Source organism: Chrysochloris asiatica, unplaced genomic scaffold (genome assembly GCF_000296735.1).
Source record: "Chrysochloris asiatica unplaced genomic scaffold, ChrAsi1.0 scaffold00235, whole genome shotgun sequence".
Lineage (NCBI taxonomy): Eukaryota > Metazoa > Chordata > Mammalia > Afrosoricida > Chrysochloridae > Chrysochloris > Chrysochloris asiatica.
Genome location: NW_006408753.1, coordinates 3,598,226 through 3,621,891, shown reverse-complemented (window position 1 = coordinate 3,621,891; position 23,666 = coordinate 3,598,226). Strand labels below are relative to the sequence as shown.

General features: G+C 36.6%; 1 protein-coding gene across 2 annotated transcripts in view; it reads right to left on the bottom strand.

Moving 5' to 3' along the window:
- The window catches only part of MDGA2 (MAM domain containing glycosylphosphatidylinositol anchor 2), a 1,390,890-nt gene that overhangs the window by 468,948 nt on the left and 898,276 nt on the right, over positions 1–23,666 (bottom strand). For both annotated transcript variants that reach the window (XM_006873307.1, XM_006873308.1), the window contains one exon: positions 14,037–14,306. In XM_006873307.1, the coding sequence (XP_006873369.1) occupies positions 14,037–14,306 (270 nt within the window). The remainder of the gene's footprint in view (positions 1–14,036; positions 14,307–23,666) is intronic.

Below are 23,666 nucleotides of genomic sequence, written 5' to 3'. Positions count from 1 at the left end.
CTGAGTAAAATTAGTCAGTCACAAATATTGCCTAAGACCATTATTGTAAAAGCTTAAGACAGCCATGCTAAGAAAGAAAAAGAAGTCTTTGTTGGTTACCAGGGGTGGAAGGGAGGCGACGGTAGAGCACAGGTTAGGGGATGGTCACATCATAGCTTGGGTGTTTAGAAGAACAATATACATTGGAAAGGGGGTGGGACATACAAGAAAGGGGAGAGAATGGAAGACCAAGGAAGATAGATCACTTAGGTAGGTTTTCATGGACTAAATGGGACAGAGGTAGATAGTGATGTATACTCAACCTTGGAAAAACCAGGCTCTGAGATCAAGATATAGTCTGAATGGGTAAATAATACTAAGATGCTTGACTGTATTATGGATATTGGTTTCCCTTGTCTACTATTGTAAAATAGACACTTGAGTGGAATAGAAAGCAATATTGGGAAACATGACTACAGAAAGCCTGTAAGCCTGTATTCAACATATAACTGATTGGAATACCTAAAAGGGGTTCTAGAACTTGCCCAGTGAAATAGGCATCTTGTGGAACCTTTGAAATGTATAGGACCTTAGGCAAAATCCTGAGCCCCATCCAGAACATTCTGAGGTCAGACATGCCTGCTTGAAAGGACATGCAGACAAGCCCATAGCGGCTAGAGGAACAGATTATATATCTTGGAAGAAAGACCAGTAGGATAAAACAAAACAAACACACAAACAAACAAACCCGACAGACTGGCTATTACTAGAACAAGCAAGCTGTTTGACTGAGAACCATCAAGGCAAGCCATCAAGTCCTTTCAAGACAAACCCTCTAAGGGAACACATGAGCAGGTATGTAAGCTCACTGGTGTCTGCGTGGGTCTGTCTATGAGTGGAAGGGGAGAAAAGGCAGTAATGAAGACATGGCCAGAGTTCGACCATGTTCCATGGATTCTTGTTGATCTTGAGATGAGACACAAAAGAAGAAGCGCTGGTTGGTCTGAAGTTTGGAGAGACTTGGGAACTTCTGAGCCCATGGACACTGATGTAGCCCCAGTGGGCTAGAGCTGAGAGTGAAGTATCCAGCTTCACTGTTATATAAAGTTATATAAATTTGGGGGAAGTGCTCAAGAATGCCCAAACTTGCAGATAGTACCCATTTGGCCTAGTTTGGATGGCTTGATGATCAGAACTTGACTAGAAGATGATAAAGAAATCTGATACAGGTAGCCAGTGTAAATTGCTACAATTTGATTAACTTGACCTTTACTTATGGATGTAGTAGCTCAAAATACGAACTGTGAGGGAAGGACTCTTCACATCAAGGATCTAACCTATCTCATCTGTACACAGGGTTGATAGGTATGGGCAACTTAGACATTTGCTACCTAAAATGGGGGGAGGAGGGCTATAAAGGCATGAAGGGATCACCTTACAAGTTTTCAAGACCTCAGAGTGCACAGGGGAAGGTAGAATCCCCACTGAATAGTTTTCATTTTGTCTAGATGGGTCTGGTGAAAGGAGATGGGGATAAGATTCTTACGATTCAAGTGTGAGTAATTGTTATCATGAGTAATTGTGATGATCACAACTGTAAAGGTAAATGGAGTCCTGGTGTGGTGCTGTGGGCTAATGCGTCAGACTGAAAGTTTGAACTACAAAGTCAGTGGTTCAAGCTCACCAGCTGCTCCTTGGAAACCCTATACACGGTTGCTGTGGGTCAGAATCGACTCGATGGCACTTAACAACAACAACAACAAAGGTAGAAGTTGTGCAAAAAAGGAGGGAGTAGTTAATTTTAGATTCCAGGAACAGAGGACACTAGGACCATCAAGTGACAAAAGCATGAGTAGAGTATGGAATCCTAACCAGAGATACAGCGATACCAGGGATGGTGGCAGAGGTGATGGCATGGACAGATAGAACAGCTGAGGACTCTAGACTAATGAAAACAGAAAGGCTGTGTGCTGGCGGCCAGGAGGCAGGCTTGCAAAATGTGCCCTTTGGTTGTTTAAGTGATTATATAGTCTTGCATGTTCTTATGTACATTAAAAAAAAAAAAAAAGGAATAGAGGCAAATAATGTTAACCGATGGTGCATGAAGGGGATTGTAGTCATTGCAATGAAATAAAATATGATTGGTTGAGTGCAAAACTGATGTTCTCCCATGTAAACTATCACTCATTTTAAAATAAAAGCTTAAAAAAAATGTTTGCAAAATGGTTGACACTCATTAATTAAGAGGTGGAAATATACCTCCTACCCCCTAAGTAAGGACAGTCTTTGCCACAGCCTTCGTGAAAAGAATGCAAGAGTACGGCTACTAAGGTTACGTTAGAAGATCCCATTCAGCTTCTGCTGGTTACTCATAGAAGAATCTCTCTGGGAGACTTTTAGAAGATTGTATGTCCTGCAGTGAGATCTTATGTAAAGACTTCTTGGAGAACAATAGAGATGAATAGGGAGAGAGCCAACCTGAGGAGCCTCAGATGTTCCATCTCAGCTGTTGTAGTGTTTCTAGCCCAGGCAGGCATCAGCTATTTGGATGGAAAAGCCTGATGATGACTCCATTAGGTGACTACAGACCCAGCCCAATTCTGTTTGTAATTATTCATATATGAGAAATATTGAATTTTTTAACTGAGCAATCTCCAGATTCTGAGCAAAACAAATGATGGCTATTGTTTTAAGCTACTGCCTTAAGATGGCGTGTTATACACAACTAATCAAAATAATGGAGTTTTTCTAATGAGTTACCAACATCACACAAAAAGTTAATATAATTTAATATTTGTGTCTAAAAATTCCAAATTTTGCTTACTGCTATCAAATAAACAGGCTATAAAAGGAAAGTGTAGAGGTCAAATACCTAATATAAGATAACAAACTAATAAAACAGATTTATTTGCTCAACATATATTTATTGAGCACATACTTATGCTGGGTAATATTCTAGGCTCAAGGTAAACATCACTGAATAAGAGAATAAATGGGTTGTAGCACCATAGTATAAGCACTAGATTTCAAGGTTGATTTGAACCACAAGGTCTTCAGTTCAAATTCACCAGCTGCTCCTCAGAAAACCTATAAAGGGTCTCTGTGAGTGTAAACTGATTGAGAGCATTTAATAAGGACAACATATTCCTGGTGTGGTGCTGCACTGGATTGCTAACCACAAGGTTGGTAGTTCAAATTTACCAGCTACAGGTTGGAATCCCTATACAGGTTTGTTATGGTTGGGACCAACTCTATGGCACTTAAAAACAACAATATAATCCCAAGAGGGAGAGAGACAAAAAAATAAGCAAATGTGTATGAAACAAATCTAGGTAGTTATAAGCATTAAAAAGAAACAAATCATGGTAATAGAATAAAGAAGGTACTATTAAAATCAAATGGAGCCCCTGGTGTTACAAATGGTTAATATGCTCAACTGCTAACTGGAAGGTTGGAAGTTTGAGACCAGCCACAGATGGTCTATAAATATAATTCTGAAAAAATCAGTCATAGAAAATCCTATAGAGCAAAATTGTACTCGGACAAAATAGGATTGGTATGCGCTGAAGTCCACTCAATGGCAACTGGTTTTATAAAGATATAATAAAGATATAATATGCAAGGAATGTTTCTCCCAAAAGCTGGCATGTGAAAAATAGCATTCCAAGAAGAAGGAAACATAGTGTATATATCTTGAATTGTATAGAAGAGGAGAAGGACGTGTATAAGGTAGAGTGAGTAGAGAGAAGAGGGATGTAAAATGAATATGAGTTATTTGACTCTGGGTGAGATTTGAAGACATTGGAGAAATCCTATCAGCAAAATGGAATGATTTTAAGATTCTTGCTCTTGCATGAATGTGGCAGACATGGCTAGTTATTGATGAAAATTAATGGTCTTTTATTCCTAAGTTCATATATTTTCTAGTCTACAAGTCATTGAATGTGGTTGCAGTGCCTTAGTTCTAACCATTATAATGTAATTGGAAATGATGGATAGCTCGCTCATAGAAATCTCCCATGTGTGCTCATTCAAGCTCTTTCACACTTCCAACTGACAAGGATGAAGACAAACAACCTTCAGGTCCAATTTAGAAACAACACACTGAAGATGGATGAAGCAGACCTTAGAATTATACCTATACCACCACCAGCAGTGTTATCAACTACAAAATGCTCCAGTGATAGTTAAGGTCTTGCATCAACTTGTTGTTGTTGTTGTTAAGTGCCCATCGAGTCGATTCCAACCCATAGCGACCCTGTATAGGGTTTCCAAGGAGCAGCTGGTGAGCTTGAACTGCCGACCTTACAGTTCAAATGGCTTTGCAGTCTGGCACATTAACCCACAGTGCCACACCAGGACTCCTGCTTACATGGGCCTATATTCTCAGTTGTTTAGCAGTTAAGACATAGTAATCCCCCATGATGAGATCTAATATGTAATCATTTCACCAATGATATGATCACCCTCATGATGTAATTAGCCTTTGAGCTGTAAATCCTCACTTCTATGATGTTAATGTAGTCAAATACAATCTACAGGATTAGTTGTATCTTGAGTCATCTCTTTTGAGATATAAAAGAGATAAAGCAGGCAAGCAGAGTTCAGAGGGATGTACTACTATCAAGAAAGAAGAACCAACGTAGAGTGTGTACTTTGTACCTGGGGTCCCTGCACTGTGAAGCTCCTAGATTCAGGGAAACATTGATGCTAAGACACATGTAGATCACCAAGGAATGCTGGGCACATAAATTTTGAAAGGAGATAAAGACCTTTCTCCAGAGCTGGTGCTCCGAATTTGAACTTTTAATATACCAAACTGAAAGAAAAAAAAAATCTGTTTCTTAAAAGTCATCCACTTGTGATATTTCTGTTATATCAGTACTAAGTAACAAAGACAACCTTGGACAGTTTTATTAATAAGAGCTAATGCTCTTGTTTGAGTAATTACATGTAGGGGTCTATTTTTAATGCAGCTTAGTCTACCTTATTTAGTGCAATGGAAAAAAGAATGAAAAGAGTGCCTGGAGTGGAAAGAAGATCAATAGAGAAGCTATTTAATCAAATAGGAAAGTTATATTGGCTTAGAGAAGGGTGATAATAGCTAATGTGGCAACATATGGTCTAATTCAGAGTCTGTTTTGATTATAGAGCTAAAAGCACTTACTGATAGACCTCTTTTAAGAATGACAGCTGAAAATTTGAAAATTATCCTGTTTTGCTGACACTAATTTCTATATTCTCATGAATTGGGTGATAGAATAGACTTTCCTGACTCATTTTTTACTGAGTATAAAGTCATCCAAATTTCAGTGAATATGACACAGACTTCTTCCATATGCTGTCTTTGAAGAGGAATTGAAATAAGCCACATTCCATGATACTTGAACTTTAAATTAAGGTTATCAAAGGAGGTCAGAGACAAAATTTGATGACAAGAATATTATTGGACAAATTTGTGAGATGGAGTATCTTCTAATCTAAGATGGAAGAAAGATGACTTATCTCTTTCAAGTCAAATCTACTGAAGGAGCATTTCATCAGGAGACCAATCAGAACTCTGAAATATTTTCATTGTAATAGTACTGGGCTCATGTCTGAGGAAACTAAAACCTGTGTGGTAATAGGATAAAGGTCCTATTGTGATGTGTGTACTCACACAGAATTTATTGCTAAGTGTTTCTCCTAGACAGATGTGAGTCATTCAGGGAAAGAAAGGTAGCATGAACTTCTCTTAAGATCTTTTCAGAAGACTGCCCAGTGGAGAGAACCTCTGCAAAAAAGGGGCTGGGAGTACATCATGGAATGAGACTAGAACCATAACCATCTATGTAGAAGTGAGATAAAGTTCTCTGAATCAAAAGAAAAGTATCCAGTGCTGTGAATCTCCCAATAATAAATCAATGTATGTTATACATTGAATTGTGTCCCCAAAAAGTGAATGTGACTCTGTTTGGGAATAGACATTTATTTTATTTATTTATTTAATGAAGTCCTACTAAATTAGGTTGGGTCGTAAGCCAAGTAACTGCTGAAGGGTGTCATATAAAGAGCAGAATAAACACAAATAGAGAAAAACAGATATCAAGGAATGGCAAAGAACTCCCAGAGCTACAAAAAAGGACCCTCGCCTAAAGTCAATGTCCTGATTTGGACTTACATCCTCCATAACTGTGAGGCTTTAAAGTCACCTGCATGTGGTATTTGTGTAACTGAGAAAAAGTACCACATAAGAAAAAAACAAACAAGACACAATGTTTTACACAAAGAAGACCTCCCTATGTGGGGCAGTCAGAATTGGCCTCTCAGGTGAGAAGGGATTGCAAGAAGGAAGGTACAGAAAAAATAGAGAAAGAGAGGGAGAGGAAGAAATCAACCATACCTCATCAGCCTTTGCAAAAACTAGTGAATGGAGAAAAGGTTGCAATAAATCAGGTTTGGAATTTTATTACTATTTTGGACCACACATTCAAAATACTGGAGTAAATGTGTTTGTGGTTTGAATGTACCATGGGGATGGCTTTTTCTAAGAAGGAGCAAAAGTATTATGGGGGCTGCCTGACCTTTCATACAGAAGAAGAGATGATGAATCTAGTGAACAAAACTTTAGAAGACTAAATTACAGTAAAAAATCAAGTTACATTTTAATTATGTCATGCACAATGTCTGTTAAAGATTGGCTTAATTCAATCAATAAGAGAAATGTGGATATTTAAAAGTATAGTAAATCACAATAAGTCAAGATGGATAACAGGTTATTTAACAGAATTGTGGGAAACACTGAGTTCTGCATGCCCAAAATGTGACTAGGATCACTACACTATTCTAGACACACAAATTAGGCAATGCTTTTATTCTAATTTTGGAGAAATGTGGCCTAATCAGTGCAATTTCTTAAAGGATTGTAAGAGCAGACATTGTCATTGTATTTGTAAATGTTCTAGAAAAAATATAAAATTATTTTAAATTTCCATTCTATTTAAGGTCCATGGAGTTCTATATATTATTTAAAGAGTTCTCTTTAATACACAAACACAAAATAAAATAGAGTTTAGAAATGTCTCAAGAGTTCTAAACCTAATCCTGTTGCAACACTATGTTCTTATTCTGTACAGAGGTTTTCTTAAATAGCAATGGAAATTCTATAAACAGAGTATGCTAGTGCTTACATATAAAAACCTAGTCTTTGGTCCCTGATTTAATTATAAAAGATAATGCCAATGTCACCAATTTTACTCAAATTATTCCAGAATATATAGGAGGATGGAAAGCTTCCTAATACATTTTATGAAGCAAGCATAACCCTCATATCAAAACCAGCGAAGGACGTCACTAAGAAAGAAAATTATAGACCAATATCCCTCATGAACATAGATATAAATATTCTCAACAACAGAATCCTAGCCAACAGAATCCAAAAGCACATTAAAAAGATAATACATCATGTTCAAGTGGGATTCAGAGCAGGGATGCAAGGATAGTTCAACTTAGAAAAACAATCAGTGTAATTCACCATATAAATACGAAAAAGGAAAAGAACCACACGATCATATAGATTGATGCAGAAAAGGCATTTGACATAATCCAACAACCATTCCTGATAAAAACACTCCACAAAGTAGGAATTGAAGGGAAATTCCTCAACATAATAAAGAGCATATATACAAAACCAACAGCCTACATTACTCTCAATGGAGAGAAACTGAAAGCCTTCCCTCTACAAACAGGAACCAGACAAGGATACCCTTTGTCAACATTCCTATTCAATATTGTGCTGGGAGTCTTAGCAAGAGCTGTATTGCAAGACAGGGAAATTAAAGGCATCCAAATTGGCAAAGAGGAAGTAAAACTCTCTCTATTTGTAGATGATAAGATCCTATACTTAGAAAACCCCAAAGACTCAGTAAAAAAGCTACCAGACCTCATGGGAAGATTCAGAAAAGTGGCAGGATATAAGATCAACATACAAAAATCAGTTGGATTTCTCTATATCAAAAATGACAGCACTGAAAAGGGCATTAGGAAAGCAATACCATTTACAATAGCCACCTAAAGGATGAAATATCTAGGAATAAATGTAACCAGAGAAACAAAGGACCTATACAAAGAAAACTACAAAACACTACTACAAGAACCCAAAAGAGACCTACAAAAATGGAAGAATGTACCATGCTCCTGGATAGGAAGACTTAACATTGTGAAATGTCAACACTGCCCAAAGCAATTCACACATATAATGCAATCACAATACAGATTCCAATGACATTCTTGAAAGAGATGGAAAAAACAATTACAAACTTTATATGGAAAGGAAAGAGACCCAGGATAAGCAAAGCACTGCTTAAGAAGAAGAATAAGGTTTGAAACCTCTCACTCCCCAACTTTAAAATTTATTACATGGCTACAGTGGTCAAAACAACTTGGTATTGGTACAATGGAAGATACATTGATCAATGGAACAGAATCAAGAATACAGAAATCAACCCGTCCACATACAGCCAACTGATTTTTGACAAAACCTAAATATATCGCATGGTGAGATGATAGTCTTTTCAATAGATGGTGCTGGCAGAACTGGAAAGTGATATGCAAAAGATTGAAACAAGACCTTTACGTCACACCTTACAAAAAAACCAACTCAGCATGGATTAAAGACCTAAATGTGAATCCCAAAATTATGAAGGCCATCAATGAAAAAATAGGGACAAATAAATGTGAGGGCACTAATTCAGGGAATACACAAACTACCAAACATTTTGAAAACTACACAAACAAAAGTGGACAAAATAGATGATTGGGACATACTAAAAATTAAAAACTTACATGCATCAAAAGACTTCACTAGAAGAGGAAAAAATATATTGCAACAACACATCAGACAAAGGACTCATTTCTAAAATATATAGGAAACTGCAAAACCACTATGAGAAAAAGACAAATAACCCAATTAAAAAATGGGCACAGGACATGAAGAGACACTTCACCAAGGAGGAGATCCAGGCAGCCAACAAACATATGAAGAAATATTCACGATCACTAGCCATTAGACAGATGCAAATCAAAACAACAATGAGATATCATCTCACACCAGCAATAACAGCAAAGATAAAATAAAAAAAAAAAAAAACAGAGGACAATAAATGCTGGCGAGGATGTGGAGAGATTGGGACAGTCCTGCATTGCTAGTGGGACTGCAAAATGGTCCAACCTCTCTGGAAAGCAATATGGCATTTCCTCAAAAGGTTGGGAATAGAAATACCTTATGATCCAGCAATTCCTCTAATTGGTATTTACTCACAAGAAATACAAGCTACAACACGAGTAGATATTTGCACACCAATGTTCATAGCAGCACTATTTACAATAGCAAAAAGACAGAGACAGCCAAAGTGCCCATCAACTGAAGAATGGATAAACAAACTGTGGTACATACACACAATGGAATATTATGCTACCTTGAAGAACAACAAGGAAGCTGTTAGCTATCACATAACATGGATGAACCTTGAGGACATTATGTTGAGTGAAATTAGTCAGTCACAAAAGGAGAAATACTGCATAGGACCACTACTGTAAAAGACTAAGAAAAATACTCCATACTAAAGGGGATTGGAGCGGGATTCTTTGCTAATTACCAGGAGGTTGGGAGGTGTGGTGAGGGGGGTAGGGGAAGGTAGAGCACAGGGTAGGGAATAGACACAGGATAGTCTAGGTACTAGGGAGGGGAGCAATACACAAGAAGAGGGAGGGGAATGGAAGAACAAGACAGATGGGAAAACAATTAGACATGTTTGCGTGGGCTAAGTGGGACAGAGGTAAATAACGATGTATGCACAACCTTGGAGCAATAGGGCTCTGGGATACAGGGATTGAGACATGGTTGGAATGGGCAAAACGGGGAAATAATGTTAAGATGATTGTCCATCTTTTGAATCTTGGTTTTCCTGGAATACCATTATAAAATAAACACTGGTGGAGGAGAGAAAGAAACAGCCAGAAATATCACCACAGAAGCCTGGTAAATCCGTCTTATGCCTATAACTGATTGGAATACCTAAAATGGGGCTGCAACGTGCCCAGTGAGGGAGGCTTCCTATGGAGCTCTGCAGTACATAAGACTATAGGTGGAATCCTGAACAGCATCCAGAAAGAATCTTCAGAGATGAGAAATATCCACTTGAAAGGACAAGCAGACCAACCTGGAGTGACTAGAAGAACAGAAGATACTTCTAGAAAGAAAGACCGACAGGAAAACTATAAAACAATGTAACAGCAGTGTGGTGGATTACTACAAGAACAAGCAAGTTGCTTGTCCAGGAGACATCAAGGCAAGTGGTCAGATCCCCTCAGGGCAAGCTCCCTTCCAAGACTAAGACTCAATGGGAATACAAGCTCTGACTGGTGACCACGTTTGTCACTGATACAGGGAAGTGAGGGAAAAACAGCAATGAAGCTACGGACTAAGTCCTATAACGTTCAATAGACTCCTGTGAACCCAGGTGGAGATCTGGTTGCTAGCAGTGTGGCAAGACCTGGGGCCTCTTGGACCCAGAGTCAGTGACATAGCCACAGAGGACTAGAGTGGAGAGTGAAGTGTCTAGTTGATAAGAAGTGAGGGCATATGCATAAGAACACCCACACTTGCAGATATATCCACTTGACCTGGCTTCAATAACTGGGTGATCAGAGCTCAACGAGAAGAAGAAAGAACACGGGGGGGAAGATAACACTTTGATGAATTTGACTTACAACTATTGATGCAGTAGCTCAAAAGAGGGAACAAATCTTTACAGCAAGGATCATTCCCACTTTCTCCATACACAGAGTAGACAGGGATGGGCAACTTGGATATTGGATACCCAAAATGGGGGGGAGGGGGAGGACGCTACAAAGGCAGGAAGGGACTGGCTTACAAGCTCTCAAGGGGAGCCTAGATCCAGAGGGTGCGGAGGGAGGTAGAATCTGCACTGAGTAGTATCTAATCTGTCTGGGTGGGGCTGATGAAAGGAGACGGGGATAGGTCTCTTGTGATACAATAGTGAATAATTGTTATCAGGACTGACTGTGAGGGTTGGAAATGTAAAAGTAGACATTTTGTAGCAAAAGGAAGGGATTCTTTGACTTTACTGTCCAGGAGCGGAGGTCCCTGGAACCATCAAGGGAGAAGAGCAGAGTGTGGGACGCTACCCAGAGAAGCAGTAATGGAGGCAGAGATGATGACGTGGAAAGATGAAGCAGCTGGGGACTCTAGACCCAGAGAGGGAGACGGGCTGTGTGCTGATGACTGGGGGGCGGGCAGGCTTGCAGGGTATACCCTTTGCTTGGTTGATGATGCATGGAGGGGATTGTAACCATGGCAATGAAATATATACGATAGGATGAATATAAAACTAATGTTAGCCCATGTAAAGTATCACATAATTTGAAATAAACAAAACAAAGCAAAAAAAGATAATACCAAAAGTCCACATTTTTTTAGTTGATTCTGGCTCACAGGACAGAGTAGAGCTGCCCATATGGTTTCCAAAGCTGTAAATCTTTATGGAAACAGACTGCCAACACTTTCTTGCATTTAGCGACTGCTGGTAGGTTCCAATCACTGCCCTAATGGTTAGTAGTGGAGTATTCAATCACATTACTACCAGAACTGTTTAAAGAAAACATTATTGTTATTGCTAAGTGCCATCGACTGAGTTTCGACCCACAGCGACCCTGTGTAGAGTTTCCGAGGAGCAGCTGGTGAGCTTGAACCACCGTCCTTGCAGTTCAAAAATGGCTTTGCAGTCTGGCTCATAAACCCACAGCAGAACACCAGGACTCCACATTACTACAGAATTGTTTAAAGAAAACATTGTTGTTGTCGTTGTTAAGTGCCGTCCAGTCGGTTCCAACCCATAGCGAAGCTGTACAGGGTTTCCGAGGGTGTAAATCTTTAGGAGAGTAGAAAGCCTCATCTTTCTCCCACAGAGCGGCTGGTAGTTTCGAACCGCTGACCTTAAGGTTCGCAGCCTGATTCGTAACCACTATGCTACCAGAGAACATTAGGGGGTAATAAACTTAAAGGTCTGTTTCTACTCTATTCATGATAGAGTGCATTTAAAACTCTGCAGAAGTCTAAAATTCAGAAGACTTGAAAATAATTTATTTTATATAATGAAAAGAAAGCCATTTTTCCTTAACTGAATTTCTTGGCCTCTGTGAGCTGAATAAGACATCTCACATTGCAATACCTTTTCTCCCCACAGTTTAATCAAGGACCTGTTAACCAAGGTTCTTTCTATACTTAGTAAGCTTATATAAAACTAAATTTTATGAATTATGTGAATGACACTGAAGAGAAGTTGCACTGTAATGTAATACAACTATGAAAATGTACACTTTAGATACAGCACAGAAAGAAATAACATATTGTACAAATACATTTTTAAAACTTCATTTATTTTAGGTCACTTGTATTGAAGTTGAAAAGTGTCTTTTGAAAGGACACAGATGCAAATCGGTAGGTGGGGCAAAATAGGAACAAATCATTCTCTGAGTGTATATTTGGTGGAGATGAGTTAGTCTTAAGATGCTCTGATGGTGCAGTGGTTAAGGCCTCAGCCGCTAATAGAAAAGTTTGAATCTAGCAACCACTCAGTGGAAAAAAGACGTGGCAGTCTTCTCCTATCAGTATTTCCAGCCTTAGAAACACTATGGAGCAGTTCTGCCTTATCCTATAGGATCCCTGTGAGTCAGAATCAACTCAATGTAGTGAGCTTTTGACAACAATGGGTTTGGTTTGGGTTGGTCACTAAAACTACCATATTCTATATATACAAATTCTACATAGCCCATATTCTATATATACAAATGTGTTAGTCCTGATATGCACAATATTGTTTTGTTTCTACCATGATCCTCTATCATGAGAGATTTTCATTTGTGTGCTAGAAGCAAGACAAAGGTCAACTCACCCAACCCAGGATCAAGTTGGGGAAGTGGGAGATAGTGTCTCCTCTACATGTATACAAGCTTGTTGCAGTCACACTAGACCATCACTGCTGCTGAATTAGTATGACGCATGTTATATCAATTCCTTGAACAAGCTCTCTCCATTTCTATCTCTGCCTTTTTATATGGCGTTTTCCACTCTCTGGCTGTGAAAACTCTACCCAGCCTAAAAGGCCTAGTATATTTGCATTTATATGTTGTTGTTAGGGGCTGTTCAGTCTGTTTTGACTCATAGCAACCTGTGTAGGGTTTCAGAGGCTTTTAAAATCTTTGTGTGAACAGATAGCCTCATCTTTCTCCTGAATAGTGGCTGGTGGGCTCGAACCAAAAACCTTGGGGTTCATGGTCCAGAGTTTATTATATAGAACCACCTATTCCCTTACACACACACACACACACACACACAGATTATTAGTGAATATACTGTGTGTATATATATATATATATATATACATATAGTCACTAATAATTCAACAAGAAGTGATTGTAACATTTTTCTTCATGTCTTTAGGTTTTGCTTAAGCTTGTCAAATTTCACATTGCATAGTTATTAGTTGGAATCAGTTTTGTCACTATCTGAAAGTAGAAACCTTGAGGACAATATAACGTTTTCTAGATCTCTTAATAGCTATATAGTTTAAAGCCCTTGTTTATAACAAATTTAATAAATGGAGATTCAATAAATGTTTGCTAAATAACAAATCAATAATTTTTTTAAAATCCTAACATAATCTGTAATTTGTGTAACAATTCTTTGCATTCTATGCCCCAATTGCATTTTAATCTTTCTCTCTCTCTTTTTTTTAAACTGAGAACACATTATAAAAACTATTCAATATTAACACTAAGATCATAATTTTAAAACTATTCAATGCAACTAAAAAGCATCACTATTGATATTTATGATTTTTAATTTCCATTTGCAATAAGACATCATCCTATCATTTATAAATGATTTTCTGTGATCATCACATATATAGGCAATATCTATTATCAGACATAATTTGTTTCTTGGTAGCTTGACTAACCCAGAAATCTATGTTTTCATGTTCTTTAAGCAAACTTACCTCTCACTATGATGCTGGTGGACTTTTTTGCAGGGTTTCCTACATTATTATTGGCAATGCAGCTGTAAGTGCCAGCATCATCTGAGGTGATGGCAGGAATAGTCAATGTTCCTCCTTTCAAAACTGTCTTTTCAGGCAGAGTCCCAAAGGACCTGACCCAAGTGAGGGAGGGCGCAGGCTCTCCTCCTGTTGTAACACATACTAATGTTATGGCCTCTCCAGGATTTACAACAATAGGGTCATCCACCAAGAGTTTAATTGACGGAGATGCTAAAAGACATAAACAAAAGAACATACACCTATTTAGATACGCTATAAATAGATTTTAGCAGTATGTTTTATATCCATTCATTCAAACACCTAAGATACTGTTCCCTTCTACTAAAGTCAGATTTAATTGTTTAACTTTTTAGCTAAATGGCATAAACATATAAACATATAGAACTATATTAAGAACCATATATATGGAGAAGAAAATTAAAACTCATTTTTCTCTGCATTACTCTTCCAAAATCAGAATGACAGGAGAGACTAAAGTTTGAAAACAAAACATCCTTCTCATTTTTAGTGCTGATGCTGTTGTTGTTGTTAAGTGTCTTTGAGTTGATTCTGACTCAGAGCAACCTTGTAAAGGTTTTTGGAGGAGCGGCTGGTGGGTTTTAAGTGCCAGACTTGTGGTTAGCAGTTCATTACATATCCAATAGTGTTTATTTTCATTGTTTCCAGCATAGATGGTATAGCTGGTTTATCCTTATGTTTTCATGGTGAAGATGGCTAGTTATTTAATTTTTCATTTATTCCAAGATGAGATGATATATTTTTGCAAGCTGAACACAACAGAGTGAGCACTAAAAACATTAGTCATCCCAGTCCATTTTTGTTCCTGAATGGAATAATGGAATCATTTCATTCTAAAGCAGACCCCATACCTCATAACTATCCCATCACAAAAATGTAGGCATTAAGTACTCATATACACTGCTCTAAAATTTAGAAACAAACAACAGAGTAAACACATAGCTACAAACTGTTCTTGCTGCTAGTCTGATGTTTAGGTTATAATAATCTCTTCCAGTGATAATATGTCCTCTGCAATCTTAGAGTTGAAAAAAATACAAAGATAAATATACTTTCAATGAAACTGCTGTGAATCAGTCTTTTCATCAAAACTCAAAACAGAAACCCACAAAACTATATTTACATACAGCACTATTTTTTGATAACCCCACAGAGCTAGCCTAAACAATGCCTCCTTAAATAAAAGCCAAGGGGGATGTATTTATACTGGTGCCTGAGTTCATACATTCAGAAATACTTTATGCCAAAGTTATAACTGTACTAAAAATCTATTCAGAAATGCACATAGTGAAAATCATATGTAAAAAGCACTATTGTTTAGCAGGAAAAAGTATTTTAAAGAGTTAGTGCTGTTAAAATGATGGAAGATACTAGTAATTATTCTAATAGATATTATATTTGGTTATTAATATGGAATCATGAAGGGTAGAAACATTCTCTGTAGTCCCATTTGGGGTAAATAGTGCACTTACAAAATATTCCATTAAAATATAATTATGGGTGTGACATTTCAATCATATTAACAAAGCTAATTTGGTTTATATCACATTTTAGTCAAATTAGAAGCCCCAAGGCCTAAAGGTCATAACTTGATTATATTTGGATTATGGAAACACATAATGATGACATTAAGTAAAGGAATTTTGGCTTGTATCCCTAATACTGACTTGTATAAGAATGAATGTTTCTGTTAGATATGATTTAAAGAAAAAGATCATGAGAGAATTACAAAGCTTATAAACTAATACAACTATAACAGGAAGCCCACAGTTTTATCCACAATTCATTGCAGAGCTACATTCAGGATGTTAATAAAAATACTCACTAAATCAATAGTCTATTGAAAATAGACTATTGTCCAAATTAGTTTTACTGAAGATGGAATTTATTTTTTCTACCTATCCTTGAAACTAAGGAGCTCTGGTACAGTAGTGGTTACTGTCAGGCTGCTAACCTCAGGGTCAGCAGTTCAAACTACCAGCTGTTCTGCAAGAGAAAGATGAGGCTTTCTGCTCTAGTAAAGATTCACAGCCTTGGAAAACCTATACAAGGGCACTATGAGTTGGAATGAACTCCACAAAACATACCCAACACCATCCTTGAAATTAAACTAACCTAAATAGACCTGGTGTGGCACTGTGTGTTAATGTGCTGGACTGCAAGGTCAGTGGTTCAAGTTCACCAGCCCGCTTCTCAGAAACCCTACACGGGGTTGCTATGGGTCAGAATTGACTCAACAGCATTTAACAACAATTAGATCATAAAGTATCATGATACAAAACCTGTAAGAATACGTATATCTGTATGTGTTTACATATTTTAAAAATGTGTGTTGCATATATTTACTGGTTAAATCACCCTGTTGCCCTATAACAATAAACATGTAAGATGACATCCCTTCCCTTATTATGAGGCTAGTACATTTTCTAAAACAATATGGAAAAAACTCATTTATTCTTTACAGCAAATTATGAGATTTATTAATAGTAAAGCTCACTTTTAAGTAATACAGAATGAAACATGAGGATGAAAGAAGCAAGAAAAACATTGAATGGGAGAGAATTTGTACAAATGCTTTAGCAGATCAAAGTACAAAAATAGAAATAGATGACATACATGAAGTAAACAAAAAGAAGGCTTCAATTAAATGAAGCTTTTATGTTTAAAACCATAGATCAGTTATGAATTTATATTTAAAATCATAGATACTTTTGAAAGTTAAAGCAAAACCATGGTTCAATTTACATTAAATTCATTCCCATGGAACATGCTTGAATGTTGCTGTTCTTATCTTGAAGAATCAAATCTCTGTGATAACTATTAACACTTTCCAATAGTAAATGCTGACAGATTAGCAGTATGCAAGTCCAAGTAGCACCACATTATTTAGAAGCACTATATACATAGCAAATATTTATAGTTGTTGTTGGCGGTGGTAATGATGATGGTGGTGGTGGTGTGTGTATATGTGCTGTGCTAAAAGCAGATTTAATTGGTATTCTTTCAATGATATGTCAAAAAGTAGCGCTACAAAATCATAGAAACTTTTATTAAACAAAAATGTCAAAAGGTAAAGCTATGGTTTCTCAATATGTCTTCTATCTCCATCTATACAGTTCTGCAGGTGGTATTTCATCCTGGTGTTGCACTGTGGGTTAATGCACTGAACTGCAAATTCAGGTTTAACAGTAAGGTCGGAGGTTTAAGCTCACCAGCTTCTCCTTGGTAACCCTGTACAGGGTCACTGTGGGTCAGAACTGACTCGATGCACTTAAGAACAACAAGAAGAATCGTTCCCTATAGAATTCTATGCTTTTTTATTTACACCATGTTAAAATGGCAGCTTTGGCATCCTCAAGGAACTCAAATTGTGTTCTCTTTAAATGCTCTTTGAATTTTAGGAATAAAAGGAAGTCTCAACGGGCAAGATTGGGACTGTAAGGTGGATGGGCTAAAGTTTTCCAATGAATTTTTCATCAGAAAAGCAAGCAACTGCACTGTCATGATGGGGAAAAATTCCTTGGTACAACTTTCCTGGCCTTTTTCTCACCATGTAGTTTTCAAGTCTTCTTCAATTATAGCAAGCAAGGTTGTGTCATTTCCATTTTGCCAATTATTAACCCTGATTCCATATTCTATTTCATATAATTCAGATTCTCAGATTATTTGTTCAGCATACAGATTGAATAAATATGGTAAAAGGATACAACCCTAATGCACACCGTGGCAGTATAGATGGTTGAAATGAAAATAAAATTGAATTATGGCATAATAAAGAAAGATACATTTCTTTCAAACCTTAGTTTATAGACTAGAATTCATAACCAGTATACATTTTAATGAGACTTTCTCATAAAATAATGTGATACAAAAGTTTAATTTGGGGTTAATAAAAAATATTTTCCATGATTAATAAAAATTACCATTTTAGCAAAAGACAAATATTTCTGGGCATGTTTATCTGTGCTTACTGCTACCTAACAAAATAGTTTGTTGATGATACAATGCTGTTAGATGCCTCAAGTGTGTTCTGACTCATAGCATCCATCTTCTGGCAGTCCATGGTACTTCCAATATTGTTCCCAATACCATAATTCAAATGCAGTGATTATTCCCTGCCTTTCATAGGCATTGTCCAACTTTCACATGAGGTGACTGAAAGTACCATGGCTTGGATCAGGCACACCTTAGTCCTGAAACTGACATCTTTGCTCTTTATAATTTTAGATGATAAAATAGACTTTTAAATGTTGAAATCAGGATACAGTGTGAATTATCTCTTCATTCTTATAGATTTTGACACTCTGGGCCTCTCATCCTAATAAATAAACCTGGTTTTGTACCCTAGATACTTTGATTAAGTTGGAATGAAGCAGATTGCTACTGAATAATGCTTTAGTTGCCTTCAGTTAGAGATATTATATGATCAGTGTTCCCTTGAATGGAAGTGATCTGAAGGCTAGGAAATAAATGGAATCATAGGAAAAGTTGAGGAAGAAGGAATTAACTCCAGAATTAACTCCAGTAATAAATCCTTTAGTAGGATGGCATCTGTCTTAGTTTGAATTCCTCAAAAGCAGGTCATGACACAAGTAATTCATTTGGGTAGTAATCACAGAAGTCATATTGAAGGAGAAGAGGAGAGAGACACGGAAGGGGGAAAAGTCTGCCTTGTTAAAGCAGGTTATTGCAGTGGGAAAACAGGACTGCCTGCTGCTGGCAAGCCCCTCTGGGACACTACAAAGAACACATCTCATAACATTCCCTCTGAAGGTAAGAATACTGGACTGTTTATCCATCAATTCCTATCTGTATTATTTAAGGACTGTTCCTTGGGCTTTAACTTCCAACCTCATGCTTTGTTTGAATATGTTCCTATGTTCTGAGAGAGTTCTTAACATAAGAATGCTAAGCATGGAACCTGTCAAAAAATGGTTTAATAACTTCCAGAACTGACTGAGACGATGAGGCTGAACACCAGCCGTGTGTAGCATTATATTTTCTCCATGTAATTTCATTGATCAATAGTTGACTGTGGAGACAAAAGATAAACAGGATAAGAACTAGGAAGGACTATAGCATGAGTGGGGGCACATTTAACGATCAGTATATGGATGCAAAATGAAATGGTCATGAGCATGGTGTAAATTAAAGGTAGAGCAAAAGAATTTTCTGCTTCGATTCCACTGACCTACTTTTGAAAAACTGTATAACTTACATAAATGCCAGATCAGACAAGTCCATGCTTAATCTATACTTGCAGATGCAAGGAATAGGGAAAGAAAATACCTCAGAACTAGTCATTTCACTGAAATATAGGTATCACAGTATTTTCTACATTTCATTGGAATTCACTTTACGTATGCATTTCATTGAAATACAAGTAACAGTGAGCATTTCATATAATAAAAATAAGATAATATTTTACAAGGTAACTTCAAAACGCAAAATAATCTACCCTTTAGTTATATTTATTATACAAATAGTTCCATTATTCTCATGTTGATTCATTTACAGTAAACCTTAGAATGATATAGTATTAGAAAATTCTATTTGAAGTTATGGCTAACGATATAGCAACTATTTGAAATATTATTCAGAAAATTTCTAATACAAAAGAGAGCCTTCATTACAAATACTATTGCAAGCATGCATTTTTCATTATTTTAATGTTCATAGAACAGGCATTTCTGGAAATCATAAAGATGGCAAATTAAGTATAGTTTCTTTAGATAATATGGCATAAAGACCACTAGAAAGAGCTGGCTCATATGACCACATTGTGTTTCCTAGATGGATATCCTTTTCTGGTGCAGCATATCATCAGTAGTAGTAGTATGTGAATGCATTCTTTGTTGCTATTAAGTGCCATCTAATTGATTTTTGGAGTCCTGGTGTGTTGCCACAGCATAAGCACTCGATCTTAGTCACTCCTCAGAAACCCCATACAGGGTTGCTATGAGTCAGAACCAGCTCAACGGAGCTAAACAACAACAAACAACAAAGTTGATTTTCACTCATAGTGACTCCCTGTGACAAAACAGAGCTGCTCAATATGATTTTCTAGTTCTATTCGGTCCTAAAGAGTTGCTATGAATTGGAACTGACCTAATGGCAATGAATTAAATTTCACAGGAACATATCTTCAGATCTCCCTTGGAGATATTGGGTAGGTTTGAACCACCAATCAGTTAGCAACTGAGTGCTAAACCAGTATGCAATCATGGCTTCTTGTTAATTCCTTCTAATTATATATTGAGCATCTAATATGTATCCAGCACAATGCTAGGCACTTGGGATATATTAGTGAACAAAGTATTCAATGAATCTCTGTATTCATAAACTTATATCCTAAGAAAAGACCAACCCTTTCTACATGACTCTTTTCGTCTAAAGTGACTTCAGAAGTTTACACCACCTGCATGTTTCTCAAAGTCATATGCATCTGTGATCCCTGGCTAGGATATCTATCCCACCAGAACACAGTGAGTAAAGAAATTTGCTAAATTATATTCTTCAATTAAATGAGACTACATCAAACATAACAAGTATCACTTAGATTTGTAAGTAGATATTGAATAATATAAAAACAAAAACAAAACTTAACAACAGAATTTGTATTCTAAAGGGGGAAAAATCAATAATGTGAAAACTTCTCATAATCAATCATTTATCCCAATTGTTGAAGTTGTTGTTAAGTGACTTCCAGTCAGTTCTGACTCATAGTGACTCTGTGTAGCATTTCCAAGGAGTGGTTGGTGAATACGAACCTCGGACCTTGCAGTTCAGTTTATTATCCCACCATGCTACACTAGAACTTGTTGAGGTACCCATACCTTATTGCCTGAAAGTCTTCATAAACATTTTTAAAGAATATTGAAGTACTTTAGCATCACACTTATCTCCTTTCTTTGGTAACAATCCTTTACTCTTTTTTTGTCAGGTGACATCTTGACAACATTTAGTCATATCATTGTAGGATAAACACTGGACTGCTAACCAAAAGGTTGGTTGTTCAACTCCACCAGCTGCTCCTTGGAACTCTTATACAGGGTCGCTATGAGTCTTAACTGACTTGAAGGCACTTAACAATAGCAAGAAGCTTATAAAAAAACTGATAACTCATTAGTATTGAAGACTCTCAGAGAGTTGCCAATTATGGAGTTAAAACTAAAATAAAAAATTTCCAACTAAGAAATATTTTATCCATGAAAATCTACTACTTTTTACTGATATTACCATGATGTACGCAACACAAGTTCTGCAAAGCATGAATTCACGATTCTTGCAGCTTGTAATTCTCCTTCAATGCTGGTCAAACAATTGTCAAGTAATTTACCATGTTCAAATGTCAATATAAATTTTTACCACATTTCCTAGTCTTTGTCCAGATTCATTGAGTTACTTTATCTTTTTCCTAGCTGAGTATAACTCTCCCCATTATGAAACTTACTCCTTCCCTTTCACTGTGAGATATTTGAAATCAGAACATCAGGGTGAAAGGGTGGTGTTTTATCTTTGTATTAAAAACATATAGAAGAGGATATGGCAAAGATGGGATGCTCAGTAAATTCTTATTGGATAAACAAATGCTGAGTTTAAAGACTAGAAATGGAAACTCAACTCAAACTATCCATCATCATTTCAACCATAGCAACAATAAAAAAATCACTATGAAATCATGTGTTATGATGAAATATTTCAATAAAAATCTATAAATAAGTGAGATCTATCCTTTCATTGTTCAACACATCTGAACTTAATCATGTTTTATTACTTATAAGATGATGGGTCTAGAAATACTCTATCAAAATTCAGTACAGCATTTACAAGAAATAAAGGTACTATATTATTTATAGTTCTCACCTGTATCTACTTTCTTTTATTTCACTTAATATGTTCCAGACTCTTCAAAATGTTTAAACTATATTGACTCATTTGATTATCACATGTATATATCATTATTGAAGGCGCGCAGGTGGTATAGTGAGTAAGTACGGAACCCCCCAGGGGTTATGGGGGAGAAAGATATGGCAGTCTGCTTCCATAAAAATGTGTCATTGCTGTTAAGTGCTTTTGAGTCAGTTCTGACTCACAGGAACCCTGTATAGGGTTTCCAAGAAGTAACTTGTGTTGTTGAACCACTGACCTTGTGGTTATCAATCCATGGTTTATCCTATAGTGCCACACCAGGACTGTAGCCTTGGAAACCCTGTGGGGAAGTTCTACTCTGTGCTCCATAATCTCTAGGAGTTAGGATTGACTTAATGGCAATGAGTTTAGGTGCTTTGGTTTGGTTTAAGTATTCTTATTTTCTTATTTATTGATTATAAAAATGAGTTACATCACAAACATTGATGATAATAAACCATGTGACTAAACCAAAATTCCTGAAACTTTTATAAAGAACATACAGCTTTTTTTTTTTTTTTTTTGGGGGGGGGTAAGGGGTCCACCATGTAGAAAATTCAGTGCGGCCTTAAATAAAAGCTCTTCTGTGTGAATGAAATAGCAGCTTCAGCATAGATATAACTATCACCTCTAAGACCACCTGGTGTTGATCTCACAGCAAAACTTCCTGAGACCACCAAAACCGAAAATCCAACAAAATAACAATTCTGCTCTGACTATCACAGATGCTGAAGCTGGAATTTCTATACTCAGTATTAGAACACAGAGGGAGTGATACAAAATTTGTACTCTTAACGGGTAAATATTTGGCTTAAGAAAGATTTATTTTATTTTATTTATTATTATTGTTATTAACCATTGTGGGATACTGAATTTTAGTGTTATATTTTGAATACTCTTATGATTCTTAAATTTCACGTTGTAGTAAATCTGACCAATCTTAAAGAATAGACAACCCTGCTGACCTTTGTCTGCTGCTCTGAACACATAGGGAATTCTGTTAGGTAATCTCTAAAGGATTGCCCAGACCAAATTTACACCACGATGACGAAAATATCTGAGTATGTACCCTCTTAAATCTGTAACATCAGTGCTCAGGTTATTAAAATGGTGAAATTGCTTCATGATATGAGGGGGCTTCAAAAAGTTCATGGAAAATGGCATAAAAATAATGGATTTTCTCCTCTAAATTTTTTAATCTCCTTTATATAATAAAGACTCAGAACCACATCAGTGATTAAATTAGCCATGCCAATAACACCAACAGAATAAAACGACTACAAAAGGAAGAACACAGCAGTGCTTTATTTTAAGATAAGTTTCTAATTAAAAACATATTTATTAAGTGCTCGTTGTATACTAGGCTTTATTCTAGGCACTGGATATAACAGAACACAGCAAGCAAATACCATTTTCTCCTGGAGTTTGCAATTAGATGAAGACAATTATAGTTCATAATAGGTTCCAGGTACTCATGAAAAATCTTTATGTATATTTATTCATTTAATCACATGGTGTACTTTAATATTATCTTATTTACTTGCTACCAAATGGATTCAGAAGAGGCCGTGGAATGAGGGATATCATTGCTCATGTCCAATGGATCTTGGCTGAAAGCAGAGAATATCAGAAAGATGTTTA